The 13716-nt window shown below is 41.5% G+C and overlaps 2 protein-coding genes across 2 annotated transcripts in view; both read left to right on the top strand.

Annotated features, from left to right (window-relative positions):
• Positions 1 to 13716, top strand: part of LOC140338884 (uncharacterized) — a 62211-nt gene that overhangs the window by 9485 nt on the left and 39010 nt on the right. The window contains exons 5-10 of the mRNA XM_072423203.1: positions 1357 to 2473; positions 7135 to 7328; positions 11878 to 12026; positions 13091 to 13214; positions 13299 to 13396; positions 13553 to 13661. Of these exons, the coding sequence (XP_072279304.1) occupies positions 1357 to 2473; positions 7135 to 7328; positions 11878 to 12026; positions 13091 to 13214; positions 13299 to 13396; positions 13553 to 13661 (1791 nt within the window). The remainder of the gene's footprint in view (positions 1 to 1356; positions 2474 to 7134; positions 7329 to 11877; positions 12027 to 13090; positions 13215 to 13298; positions 13397 to 13552; positions 13662 to 13716) is intronic.
• On the top strand, positions 12044 to 13132 carry LOC140339134 (gastrula zinc finger protein XlCGF53.1-like). The gene is made up of 3 exons (XM_072423717.1): positions 12044 to 12490; positions 12580 to 12715; positions 12833 to 13132. The coding sequence occupies exons 2-3, from the start codon at positions 12635 to 12637 to the stop codon at positions 13067 to 13069; spliced, it is 318 nt and encodes a 105-aa protein (XP_072279818.1). The 5' UTR covers positions 12044 to 12490; positions 12580 to 12634; the 3' UTR covers positions 13070 to 13132.

Raw genomic sequence — 13716 nt, 5'->3', positions numbered from 1 at the left:
TTAGTTTTGTAAACTCTACTGCTTTTGATGTATTTTATCTAGCGTGGGATGATATAATCTCTTTTGTCTACTTTCACATCTTGGCAGGAGGAGATGCACCAAACACTTCTGTTCAAACTTTCACTTAGCCAGGTATTAGCATATTTCACAAGTGTTTCTTGTTCAAACCTTCTTCATGGTTAGCTTTAAAGTGTTCTTATATTACTTTAACCTGCCTCCCGGAGTGAGCCGTATCCACAGATTTGCTCACTCGGCACAAATCTGTAATTCCCGGGAGTCCCTGACCCCCACGAAGTCCCGGACTCCAGCGGTTTGTCCCGGACATCCTTGAGCCAACAACACAGAACCCAGTCTGTGTGTGGAATTACCAAAGGCTTTACAGCGATTTCATGCTCTCTGAAAGCATGTGCTAATCACACAGCAACGCTCTACACACTAATAAACAAACACACAGATCTCTCCACCAATGTACAAATGAATAGACCAGATGTAATCCTTCTTATTCTACAATTTTACAGAATATCACCCAACACATTATCATCTTCAGATGGGCTAACAGACTAAGCAGACAATGAATCTAAAGGCATTTGTGTATAACATTTTACAAGGCTGATATTAGATTAACACGTGACTCACTGTGTCCTGGTATAGGACAGTTTACCAAAACTCAGCCATAGTTCATGTTACTGGTTGACCAAGACAACCACAGTGGTGAGGATTGACCCAACTTTACACAACCAGGTTAGATGTGTTCCTCTTAAGGACATTTAAACTGATTACACACACACGTACACATCTCACACGTGTACACATCTCACACGTGTACAAATCTCACACGTGTACAAATCTCCTGATAGGTGAGGTTTGAGTGATGGAGCTTGTGACTCACCAGACGAGACAATATAACGTGCAGTGCGTAGCAAGAGAAGAACCCGGGTAAGCTAAATAGGCTTTACCTGCCGGCTGGGGCATGTCCCGATTACTCCAATGCACTTACAGAGGCGCTGGTCCAATGGTCATCTATCCCAGAAGTTTCGGCATCAAATGTCAAGGAAAAATATAACGTCAGCTGTTAGGTTATTTTTAGGAGAGCAGACACCATTTGATCTATAGATTTGCTGTTCTGGTTTATTCAGAAAAGATGGTGTAAAGTAAAGTAGGTGGTACAGAAAAAGGTTGAATTGAATTGAAGGTTATGAATTTCGTTTCCAAAGTCAAAGCCCAACTCCAGGCTTAGAAAACATACCCCTACCCCCCTCGGCCCATTACGGCTTTTCCAATTTTTTTTATGTACCTTCAAATGGTATGGTCTTCTGTTTACAATTTTCTAATCATATTTTATCTTTTCTTTAACAGATGACTTAAAGTCCAAAAGTTCTGCCGTTTTTCAGCCTAAATTTCAGTCCTTCCAGGGCACAAGAGGAATTAAATTTGTTCCTAGGCCCATCCTACCCCAGGGTATAAGAGGAGCTAAATTTGTTCCTAGGCCCATCCCCCGGGCAGAGTACATGACAATATACAATCCAAACGAGAGGCCTGGGAGATCTGTGAGCAACGAGTCAGATGAATCCTTCTCTAGTGACGACGATGACGACGAAGATCTCCACAATGCCGAGCTTTATATCCAGGCTCAGTACACGTCTTCTAATGCCCAAGCTCCGGAGTCTGACTCGAGCGATGAGGATGTCATCTACATATCCACTCAGCAAACTCAAACCAAACGTCCAATGTTTTACAGAAGAGAAGAACCGGTCCCCCGCCAAGAAATGAACCTGCAACATCTCTACATCCCTCGCTCTCTGGGCTACAGGCCAAGCCTGGTCCGTCAACCTCCAAAACTCAACAACACTACTCCAAAAATGAGCGCCATGCTAATGAGGCATCACGAGCTCAACCAGGCCGTTCAGATAAAGCCGGCTCTGGCTCCAGCACTCCAGTCTTTGCCAATGCCACGAAGACTTTACAACTGTTCCGAATGTTCCAAGCTCTTCCCCACCAATGCAGACCTGATGAGGCACCAGAGGACGCATAAGAAGAAGAAGCTGACGTGTAACCATTGCGGCAAAATCTTCCCGTACAAGTCGCATCTGATCCGTCACCAAAGCGTCCACACCGGAGAGCGAGCCTTCGTCTGTTCAGAGTGCGGTGAAAACTTCCTCTGCAAGTCGCACCTGGTCACCCACCTGAGGATCCACACGCGGGAAAAGCCGCTTGTCTGTCAGGACTGCGGCAAGCACTTCTCCTGCAACTCGGCACTCATCACCCATCGCAGAATCCACACCGGTGAGAAGCCCTTTGTCTGCCCCATATGTGGAAAGGCCTTCGCCCAGAGGTCCAACCTTCTTTCCCATCAAAGGGGCCACACCGGCGTCAAGAAATTCATCTGCAGAGAGTGCGGCAAGAGCTTCGCACAGAAAAACGACTTGAATAGACATTTGAAAATACATAGAGGACAAATTGTTTTTCCACAAATGTAGACAGAGTTTTACTTTTTTTTTTTTTTTTTGGTTATGTTTTCTTTTAAAAATAATAAAGAAAAAAAAAAAAAGCTTGTTAACCTTTCCAAGTGCCACCTGCTATTAAACCCAGAGAATAAAAGGTGCATCTGGGGACTGTCATTGATGGACATCTCATTACAACCACTAGGGGGCCTACTGGTGGGCACAGTAAAGGCAAATTCCAAAAGGATGCCACTGTTCCTGATTAGTACCGTCTAAGCCTGTGCTTCTGGGACCCCAAAATAGCATAACACTCCTAAAACTTGCACCTATTGACCAGCAATGGTATATAAAAGGTACTGGGTATCCCATCCCAGATCTTTACTACACCACCTTGCTCTTGTGAACGTTTCAGAAGGCTGTTATATCAGGAAAGATTGACATTCAGAGGCCAGAATGATCTCTGAAAATAATATTAAATATAGAACTGGAAAAAGCGGCAAATTAAAATCTTTTATTTGATACTCATTAAGCAAAAGAAAAAATTGCAAGTATGATATACACATACATTTACTTAAAACATAATGTGTTAATTTTGTCTTATTGTGATAGATATACACAAGGCTCCTTTTAGATCTCAGGGGATCTGAATTTACATAGAACGTATTAATAACACATTATGGCCAAAGCCCAACGCGTTTCACATCAGTGGGCTTCCTCAGGAGATTCTGAGACCTTGGAGAATCCTAACAATACACGGTATCAATGAATGGATACATAAAACACTGTACATAACGGACCATATGTTTCACACAAACATATTGGAGTTGTTGGAGCCAAATGGTTGAACTATTAAGTTAGTTCCGGGTAAGTATTTCAAGGATATGGAAACAGGCTGGTTTGAAAACAAGGGGTATACATGTCGGTAAAGTGGTAGAGAGGTATGTAATGATAGGGCTAATGATTCACAAAAGTAGTAGGCCTCACTTGCATGCCGGTAGGTAACTACGCAGGTTGTAATCAGTTCTCCGATATCTGATAGAATAATACTTGATATCAAAAGATTATAAGTGTGACTAAGAAGAGGAAAACATTAAAAAAATAGGAAATGTTATATGCCAAACTGTTTTTATGAGAAATTCATTAAAAACAAAAGGAGGTGAGGTACTTACAATGCTTAATAAATGATAATATAGTGTATAATGTTGATAGTATTGCAGGACTAGGATTTAGTCTGTAATGTATTAAAGGCAAAGATAAATATGATTAGAATGGTAATAATAGTATAAAGTGTAGTATTTAAAATTGTCCACAAGATGGCGCACGTGTTACGCTGGGTTGCATTAGGCCGGCTCTGGATACAAATGTCAGTTCTATCATTGCAAATAAAACATTTCCCCTTCCACACCGATAGAGGGAGTGGGGGAAATATATTGAAGTATGCTTATAGTGTATACATAGACAGGGTGTAAATCTTATTTTAGAGGGTTACTGATTATACTATGTATAGGACACACGTTGATAGAGAGTAATTATCTAAAAGTAGCGAAAAATATGTCTAGTATTAATCCAATGCTTTAATGTGTAAAACTATAGTTAGTAATGGTGAACTTACTTTAAAATGATATCGTTGTGGTATAACGGAAGGGAGTGAGCCGGAGGCAGTCGTCCAGGTAACAGCTGCCCTCGACTCTCCCTTAAATGGGTTACATATGTCTCAGTGGGTGGGCTAGTGCGCGTGCGTTGATGCGCAATGTTGACACAACTAGTGTGGGTTGAAGGAACTACTTCCGCCCTTCTGTGACGGTCGCTAGTAAATAAAGTTTGAATTAGTTTGTATTACCGCGCATGCGCGGTACTATAATGAAGTTTTTTGGTTCAGGCGGAGATATACCGCCCACTGGGAGGAGAAGCAGCGATTTTATTGGATACTATCACCGCCTTGTGTGCAGAGCCTGAAGCTCCGAGAGGGCTAGTCGTGGGTGTTACCGATATCCTTCCTTGGTTTTTGATTGGAAGAAAATATTTATATAATAATAGCTGATAGGTTAAAATTTCGTTAGCATCCAATTGTACATGCCTGTGTGTATAACATGAATATAATACAATAATCACAATATAAACATCTTCTTACTATACATATCAACATAAATTACAGTACTACATTCACCAAGAGGCAAGTAAATGGTACACATCCTAATTAGATGTGCCATCACAAGAGTTACAAAATAACTTTTAGAGTGGTATGTGTTTTAATTATAAAAGAAGATAATAATAATCATCAACAAGAATGACTGGAATTACCCCAGAAAATATAAGGAAGTAGTGGAGGTGAGGGTCGGTACACAGAATGCCTTTGAGAATATAAAGACCTGTAGTCATCTTGACTATTGTTTGCCAATGCAAGTTTTGCATAAAATAGCTCACCTGATGGACTCCTGATGGTGCCAGAATTTTGGATCATTTAGTCCCGGTTGTAACTTACCATTGCCCGTTACTGGATATAGCGGTGAGAGTTTAGGCGAGATTCTGGGAGACTGAGCCACCTTATGAAATCCATTTAGAATAGCCTCTATCGTGGGATGCCCACGCATCTGGCCAGGGGTAGGAGGAACACTCCAAGGTAGCCCAATCAACGAAATCTCTGCCATTTCTTGTTCTAATTGGATCTGCTGTTTCCTTTCTGAATGTCTCCCCACCACCTTGTTTCTTTGTCAATCGTAGCAAATTGAAATTTAGCCTAGGCCTTGTTTGAGCCCAAATAAACTGTGAGAAGATTATTTTCAAGTTTTGGAAGAAGTCAGTCAGAAGCTTAATTGGGAGCTTTTGCACATTTTTTAAAATGTACATTTTTATCAAACAAAATCAGTAACAAAGTAAAGAAATAAACATGGACCAATTGCATACAGTGATTTCAAACATATATAACAAGATGAGAACAGAAAAGAAAAACAAAGTGAATATTTGCATTGCTAATACATCTTGGTTTTTACAGTATTTGGAACAATGATAGTGGCAAGCCAATGCGCCGGTTATACCAATGCACCGGTTATACCAATATACCAGATACCTCCCTCTGTGACAGTACAAAAGCATCCGTTGATAATAACCAACGAGATATGTGGTCAAAGTAAGAAGTTGGAAAAATAAAACAATAGAAAATAGGATGGAGGAGGGGTAGAGTTTGAGGCCGAGGGAGGTAAAGAGCCCGTCTAGTCCTTCCAGATAATGAACAATATTATAATCACATTCCTGCGGGCATGTGTTGCAAAGTCCCCGGTCCAGCCTGGGGCCCTGCTAGAATATGTTGGTCCCCCCCCCCAAGGGGACCATATGGCATCAAATTTGTCCAAGGCTTTTAAAGCCTTGCAGATAGATGTTCAATCCCCTGTACATCTTTAATAAGTTCATGAATGTCTGAGATAGTGGGGGCAAGTGTAGATTTCCACTTTGCTGTAATGAGACATCTGGCTGCTGTCAACAAGCAGTGCTGTCATAGGTTTCGGGACACCTCTGACCATCAGGTAAGTAAGTGAGTCACTGGGTCCAATGTGATATTGATTCCTGCAAGCAGAGACCTGAGATCATTTACCTCCAGCCAGTACTGCGATCACATCACATTTTAACTCAAAAACCATAAAGTAAATATAATATATATATATATAATCATATATATATATATATAAAGTAATTTTAAAGGTTTTTCTCGGGTGTGGACCCTTATATGTTCCATCAACCTGGCGTTGATAGAAAAATGCTTGTCATAGATGCAAAAACTCGTCCACAAGTTTTGTCACAATTGTTTTCTTGCCTGTCCTCGGAGCATTGGCTAGTATTTTCTATGATGTGCATCTTCATGTGTGTGAAAAGATTACCTTTTCTTGCAAAACATTTATTGCATACTTGGCAAGTAAATTGTTTCTCTCCTTTGTGGGATTTTAAATGACCAGAATAGCTGCAACTTGATAAAAAACTTCTCTCTCAGGTTGGAATGGGTGGCCTTATGGCTTTGGATATGGGTACTGGTAGCAAAATGCCTCCCACACTCAGGACATTCATACGGCTTCTCTCCAGTGTGAACCCTGAAATGCACCTGTAGTATTTGCTTAGTCCCAAAACTTTTACTACACCCTGTACATTGAAATGGTCTAGTTCCTGTGTGGGACATCAAGGGTAACTCCAGTGTTTTTTCACCAACGTAAGCCTTTCCACATTCCGAACACTGAAATGGTTTTTCTCTGGTGTGGTTGACCTATGCATAAATAAATACAAAATCTACTATTTTAATTATATAACCCACTGAGTTTTGCTCTGCTGATATAACTTTTATGTTGTGACCTAATATATATGGAATTACTTGTTTTCGAGGCCAGGATTTGAAATGAGGGGTGCAGTGAAACCCAATAAAAAGCACTGTTAAAGCGTCGTCCCGGGATTCGCCTTTGACCTGGCACTGAGGAAGTGCCGGGCATCGACATCTTCTACTTTCTTCTTCGGCGTTCTTCTTCCTACGTCACCCAATCTCGCACTGCGCAGGTGCGAAATCGGGTGACGTAGATTAGGAAAACAAACTTGCCAATCTCACTTCGCATACGTAGGAATGAGAATTATTTTTTTTTAAAAAAGAAAGGGCGTTGCACTTAAAAAAAAAAACCCTTGTCTTACCTTTTATGTAAAGTAAAATTGCTAATTTTAGGTACGCTTTAAGAGTAGGTCTACTGTATATGATGCTACGATTACGGCTCACTGCTTTGCGTATCAATTTTGAGAACACAATAGAAGCGATAAAATCAAAGATGAAGAGACGGTTCAATCACATAACAGAGGCAGAAAGTGAAGCGGATTTAAAATGGAAGTATCTGGATTTATTTTTTGGATTTGGAACAGCATGTGAGAGAATACAATGGTCTTTCTCTTATCCATACATTTTCCATTGACATACATTGGACATAAAATACATGATGTTTAGTTTCTACTACAGATCCATAAAATGTGATACTCAAGCATCTCATTACTCTGCTACTATGGTTAGGTTATTTCCAAACATATACACTGCAAATAAGGAATGAAGGGAAAGTAGGGTTGTACTTTGTTTATTAACTCTTGTGCTCGTTACCAGACTTAATTTTCTAATTAGCACTATTATAATATAACATAATAAAAATAGGAGCTGCAGTTGGTCTCTGAACATAAGACAAGCCAAGACATCCGAAACACAAAGGAGAAAAAAAATGATACAAATGTATGCATTGCGTGGTGTTCACCTTGACCTTCACCAGTATGTGAAACTTAGCAATAAACTAGAATAATTCCTAACAGTACTTAAAGGAATTGATAAAATGTCCAAATCCAAGTCTATATCCTTATACATTGCAGTCAGTGAAGGGCTAATAACTGATTAGGAAAACACAGCTATGAGAAGAAAGATCATTCATTGTATACACAAGCACATGGTCTCCTTGATCTTCACAACATAAAAATTGGACAAGTACGTCTCCCACTTCTTCTTTTATATTGTATTATTCTAACATATCCATCAGTTTTGTGGGGGAGACAGCTAACCTAACTGCTTGTTCTTGGAGGTGGTAGGGTGGGATACCTAGAGGAAAACCACATGAACATGGGAAGAACATGCAAGCTTGCAGATGGTATCTAGGACCCGGCACTGGTCCCACCTGTTCTCACATAGTTCCCATGTAGTCACAGAATTTACCCCATATTTGCCTCACAACAGCTTAGGAACAATCCAGCTATGTCTAAATATTCTGCTGGGGTTGGCCACTAAAAATAAAAATATGATACGTTTATCAATAAAAAATAAGATTCAATCAAAAAGTCATGAAGATTTGGGTCAAGAAGAATGGGTAGCTGTGATCGAAAGAGAGAGTGATTGGGCTTGGGAAGAGGGAAAGTTGTGGAGGAGAGTATGAAAGATGGATTTGGGTCCAGTAAACGTAGAATTGTAAAGGAAAGAGGGATGAAGGGTTTGGGGTCCAGAACAGGGACAGTTGAGTAGAAAGAAGAATGGGGGGTTTGGGATGCAGAAGAACAGTGAAGAAGGACTCTAGCCAGTAGGTAGCAGATGGTTGTATTGTGCCATTCAGATTAATTCATGTGGTGTAGCGTTCTGCAGTAATGTATACTGGAAACATATTGTTTTTCCTCCCAGTTCATCAACTGCATGTGTAAAGGCAGATGGGTCCCCCACCTGTTTTGCCGTCACAGATTTTTCCTAGCACACAGGCTAAGAAGAAAGCTAGAACCCAGACCCTAATTTTGAAAATCTGAAAAACAGAGATTCTCAGGTCATAGTAGGTCAGGTTGAAAGAAGGACAGGGTCTAGAAATAGAACAGGTGTGGTAAATAGTGAGGTGGTGGGATTTGGCCCTAGAAGAGGGACAATTGTGGAGGAAAAAAGAGACAGACTGGTTTGGGACCAGAAGATGGACAGTTGTGGTGGCAATTGGGTCCAGAAAAGAGACACTTGTTAATAGAAAAGGAACAAAAGGATTTGGGTTCAGAAGAGGGACAATTATGGAGGGAACTAGGGCAAAGGGGTATGGGACCAGAAGATGGACAGTTGTGGTGGGAAGTGGGACCCGAAAAGAGACAATTGTGGAATGAAAAGGAACATTTGGGTTCAGAAGAAGGATAGTTGTGGTGGGGGATAAAGGAAGGGTGGGATTTGGATCTAAATGAGCAAGTGTTGTGGAGTAAAAATGGACGGATGGATTATGGTTTTGAAGAGAAACAGCGGTGGAGGGAGGGAGGGGGACAAGGACTTAGAGGTTAAAGTGCAGAAGAGAAGAGGTGTCAGGGAGACACACACAGTACCCCCAGACTTCTTACCTAAACAAGGGTGCTAGAGTGGCACTATACCTAACACACCATGTGGTGGGATGTCAGGCGGAAATGCAGTGGGGGAACACATGATCTGTCCAGCTATCTAATACTTGACAGGGAGGGACAGAGGGGTTAGGGAGACCACATTTTCCCTGTCCATCAACATGCAAACCTCTACTGCTCTTGCCTCCCTGAGGAAGGAGGGGGGTTGCACATTTACTGCTAAGGGTATGAACGCACAAGATATGGTTATCACGAGACAAATGGTTGTGCCACGACTGACGTGTACAGCAGTTGCCTGACATCTTTCATGAGCAGAGTGCTGCTCGTTCATCCTCCCTCTTCCCCTCTACATAGTACAGAATGGGGACTGTTTGCACAGCAGTCATCTATACACATCTTAAATTTGTATAGAATGAAACGGTAAAAAAAAAACAAAAACATTTTTATAGACAACTTTTGAGTTAGGAAAAAAAACACAGGCATGTCACTGACTAAAACATTCAAAGGAAAATAATTCACAATAAAGTGAAAATGTGCAAAAGTAGCTGGTGAGCCATCAATAAACTCATGTGGACTGTAACTCCAGGTGCTGGGACTACATTGGTTATGAAAGAGTTACGTCTCCCTGTTGTCCTGTAGCCAGTTCCTTCCCCCCTCTTCTGGCTTAGGGTCAGTGTGGCTATACTGGTTGTGTCCATCCATTCATTGTCCCTTCCAGACTCCTGCTGGGGCCAAGGTAAGGTTCATGATCTCCTGGTGAATGCAAGTAGAAAGTGTGGTCAAAGAGGTCTTGTTGTAGGGATGGCCTGCCTGTAGGGGGGAATGGTCCATCAACGTTCATCATTCAGGTTAAAACACCTGTCCCTCCACTGATATTCCATTGCGCCCCTCCTAACAGAGAGCAAATATGATACTTTGGCATGCATTTGGCCAGTCGTTAACTATTGACGACCCTTTAAAGCCCACAGCAAGCTTTGGAATACCCAAATGAGGGTGTAAGGGTCTTCAATCTTTCCTCCAACAATCTTACTCTGATTTTGACACCAGTCATGAAGAGGTGATACCAAGGGGTACACCAAAGGTTCAGTTGCCTATGAAAAATGAAAGGAGTTCTCCACAGGATAACCTTTAAGTGAACATATTGGTGTATCTTGGCAGGCTGTTTATGAATAAGATGTCCTTCCATTTTTGGGGGTTCAGCAAAAGTTGCAAGGGAATGCAGGGTAATTGTAGATTGTAGAAATTGTAGAAATGCAATTTTTATATGATACCAATGACAAAATTCCACATGGATGAAGGTGGTTACTAATGGTTTGCATTATGGATTACCAATAAGAGTCAGGTTGGGGAAGATGAGGTTCATCTTTACATTTAGGGGTTTAGTCTTCACCGAAAAAGTATAAAAGGCCTCTGACAGCCATTAATTCTGTGGCAACCTTGAGACAATGCCAATGAAATCAGAAGATCAGCTCCACCTTCTCGGAGGCAACTCAAAAAGTGATAAAATTATTGGATCATGGCAACCAAAAATCTACTGCAACGGGACAGTGGACAACGGCCAACATCCATGACACAGACCAAGGTTCTTTTTTGGGTGCAGTATAAATAACTTGCAGCAACCAAACTTCACCTTGTGTTGGTAAAGGAGAACAGCTCACCTTTGTAGGTGGACCCTAGGCAATGGCTTGGTGGAGGTCCCATAGTCAACCCCGTCTTTGCAGCCTCTGTATTTGTCACCTTTTACTGTGCAAAGTGTGAAAGGAGCAATCACAAGTGTGAGGGGTGGTGGGATGGTTGTAATGTTTACTGACAACCTCTCGCATAAATTGGTCAGATGTTTTAAGCAAGCCACTGAATGATATAGTTGGTTAAACTAAAGTAAATCATACAAATTTTATACAAACAATTTTGTAATATCAAGACCTACCCAAACTATCCAATCTATTTATATCCCATCAAGCTGACCCTATAACTGGAAGGTTGTTGGTAGATCTCAAGAATTTTGTAAGTTGCCCATACCCACCTAATTGTTGCCCATACCCAATCCGATTTGTAAATTCTCCTCTAGAGATAACTGGACTTTTGTAGCACGTGGGTCTGTCTAGGCTTTTGTTGGGCAGAAAGCTGCCACTGCTCTTGCCATAAACCAATCGCCCAACCCTGCCCCCCTGTGGTCAGTTAGCAAAAGTACAGACATTACTGATCAATATTTCCATCAATTATTATTATTATTATCATTAAACAGTATTTATGAGGAACCATCATATTACGCAGCGCTGTACATTAAATAGGGGTTGCAAATGACAGACAGATACAGACATTGACACAAGTGGAGGAGAGGACCCTGTCCCGAAGAGCTTACAATCTAGGAGGTGGGGGAAGTATCACACAAAAGGAGGGGAGATATGTAGAGGTGGGAAGTAGTGAGGGTTTTAAAAGCCAAAAGAAGACGGGCAGACAATGTTCAAATGATGGGTTTTGAGCGCCCTTTTAAATAAGCAGAATATAGGACCAAGCCGAATAGAACGAGGAAGACCATTCCAGAGAGTAGGAGTGATTTAGCTTTGTATAGTTTCCCTTTATTTTACCACAGATGTGTATTTTCATTCTGCAAAGCCCCCATCTTTAAATTTCCACCCGCCTGAGTTGGGGCTACGGAAAAATGGAGCCTGCAAAGTAGGACAGGAAGTCGTCTTTGTTGTTCAGAGGTCACATGTACATAGCAGTCAGCTGACCCAGCCAGTAGGTTCACACAGTTTAGCAGCAGGTGTGGTTGAGCCGTGAGGGTTCAGCTGAGTTTGCAGGGAGCTTTATTGGACGTTTTAGGTCTGATGTTATTTTCTTTGTTATTATTAGTATGTATTTTATTTTCTTTCTAGGGAGGGGGAAAGTTGCCTCGTTTGCTGTCTTATTTCTGATTGATAATTTGTAAAGGCATTTACTTTGTCCTAAAGACAGCACAAGCTGTAAAACTAGTGGTGATGCATTTTTTGCATGCGCTGAACTTTTTAAAAGGCTTGACTGGGGTGGGCCAAGTGTAAAAAGTGAGGCCTTATGGTGTATGGATGTGAATGGAGGCCTTGTATACGTCACCTAAATTGTGGGACACAAAAAAAAGCACGGCAAGGGGGGGAAAGCGATGCAAGGGGCTTCCATTGGTACTGATGGCTTGGTTGTCATTGCTTGTGCTGTTCATGGAGGAGAAGGTTTGTCCCTGATGTCTTCAGATGTATAAGTCCTGATTTTTGTGTTAGATGCACCCCAATTCATGCTAACGTTCTATGTCTTTTCTTAGAGAACCCCTTGAAGTACAGAGACATTCCTACAGTGGCTTTGGTGATTCCGTGAAGATGGACAAAGCCACTGAAATTCCTGTAACAGACAGAATACTGGACCTCACCCTGGAGATCATCTACCTGCTGACTGGAGAGGTGAGGAGGATTCTGGGAGGTCACATGACATTGTTATTATATCTAATAATACAATATTTTATCTTGAAATGAACAAGAACTTTTTTTTATTATTATTTATATTTTCTTGGTACACAGGATTACACGGTCGTGAAAAAAACCTCCAGCCGCCATATGAACTCCCCTCATGGGTCTCGGAGATGGAACAGGAAGCGAAACCCCACCGTGAAACCTCCAACTCGCTCCCCAATGCCTGAGAAGAACAATAACAAAAAAATCCTCGATGTCACCAATGAGATCACTGAGTTGCTGACGGGAGAGGTGAGCGGTGCCGGGAATTCTGTGGCATTATTATGGCATGTTTCTGAATGGTGACTGTATCATTGTGTGTGTCAGGTTCCGATAAGGTGTGAGGATGTCACTGTCTATTTGTCCATGGAGGAGTGGGAGTATTTAGAAGGACATTGGGATGTCTACAAGGATATCATGGCAAAGAAGCAGCCACCCCCCAACAAACCCGGTAAGATGAAACTTTTGTTTCTTGTATTGAGGGTCCAACTAGATACACACATCCTCTGATATAAAGTGTGTGTGTTTCCTACAGATGGATCCAGTAACAGGAACCCACCAGACAGATGTCCCCGTCCTCTGATTTACAATAAATCCATACAGGCAGCTCCAGAGATCCCACAGAGCTATGCTGTAAGTGAAATGTGCTGATTCTAGAACCTAGAATCTATGCTAATATGTAATACATGGCCAAATGACCCCTAGTCATCACACCTACCGTACAAGTAACTTACCTTTATGCCACTAGCCAAACATAATACTAATAAATGTTCCTTGTGTGTTGTCCAGGGTGATGACCTGATTGTTTTTAAAGTTGAAGTGAAAGAAGAGGCAGAAGATCTGTATGACATGGGTGATGAGCCTTGTAAGGTAGAAATCTCTCCAGGGATCAGCACAGGTGAGTAATAAACATTAAATCCAGAAAAGAGTTCCGGATTCTAATTGTTCAGTAC

Source organism: Pyxicephalus adspersus, chromosome 10 (genome assembly GCF_032062135.1).
Source record: "Pyxicephalus adspersus chromosome 10, UCB_Pads_2.0, whole genome shotgun sequence".
Taxonomy (NCBI): Eukaryota; Metazoa; Chordata; class Amphibia; order Anura; family Pyxicephalidae; genus Pyxicephalus; species Pyxicephalus adspersus.
Note: the sequence above shows the minus strand (reverse complement) of the source record. Positions and strands in the feature narration are given on the sequence as shown.

What these genes read in the sequence shown, in the direction of transcription:
- LOC140339134 (XM_072423717.1), top strand. Translation starts at nt 12,635, where the DNA reads ATGGACAAAGCCACTGAAATTCCTGTAACAGACAGAATACTGGACCTC. An exon ending in TCTACCTGCTGACTGGAGAG is followed by an intron (nt 12,716 to 12,832) that starts GTGAGGAGGATT and finishes CTTGGTACACAG; the next exon opens with GATTACACGGTCGTGAAAAA.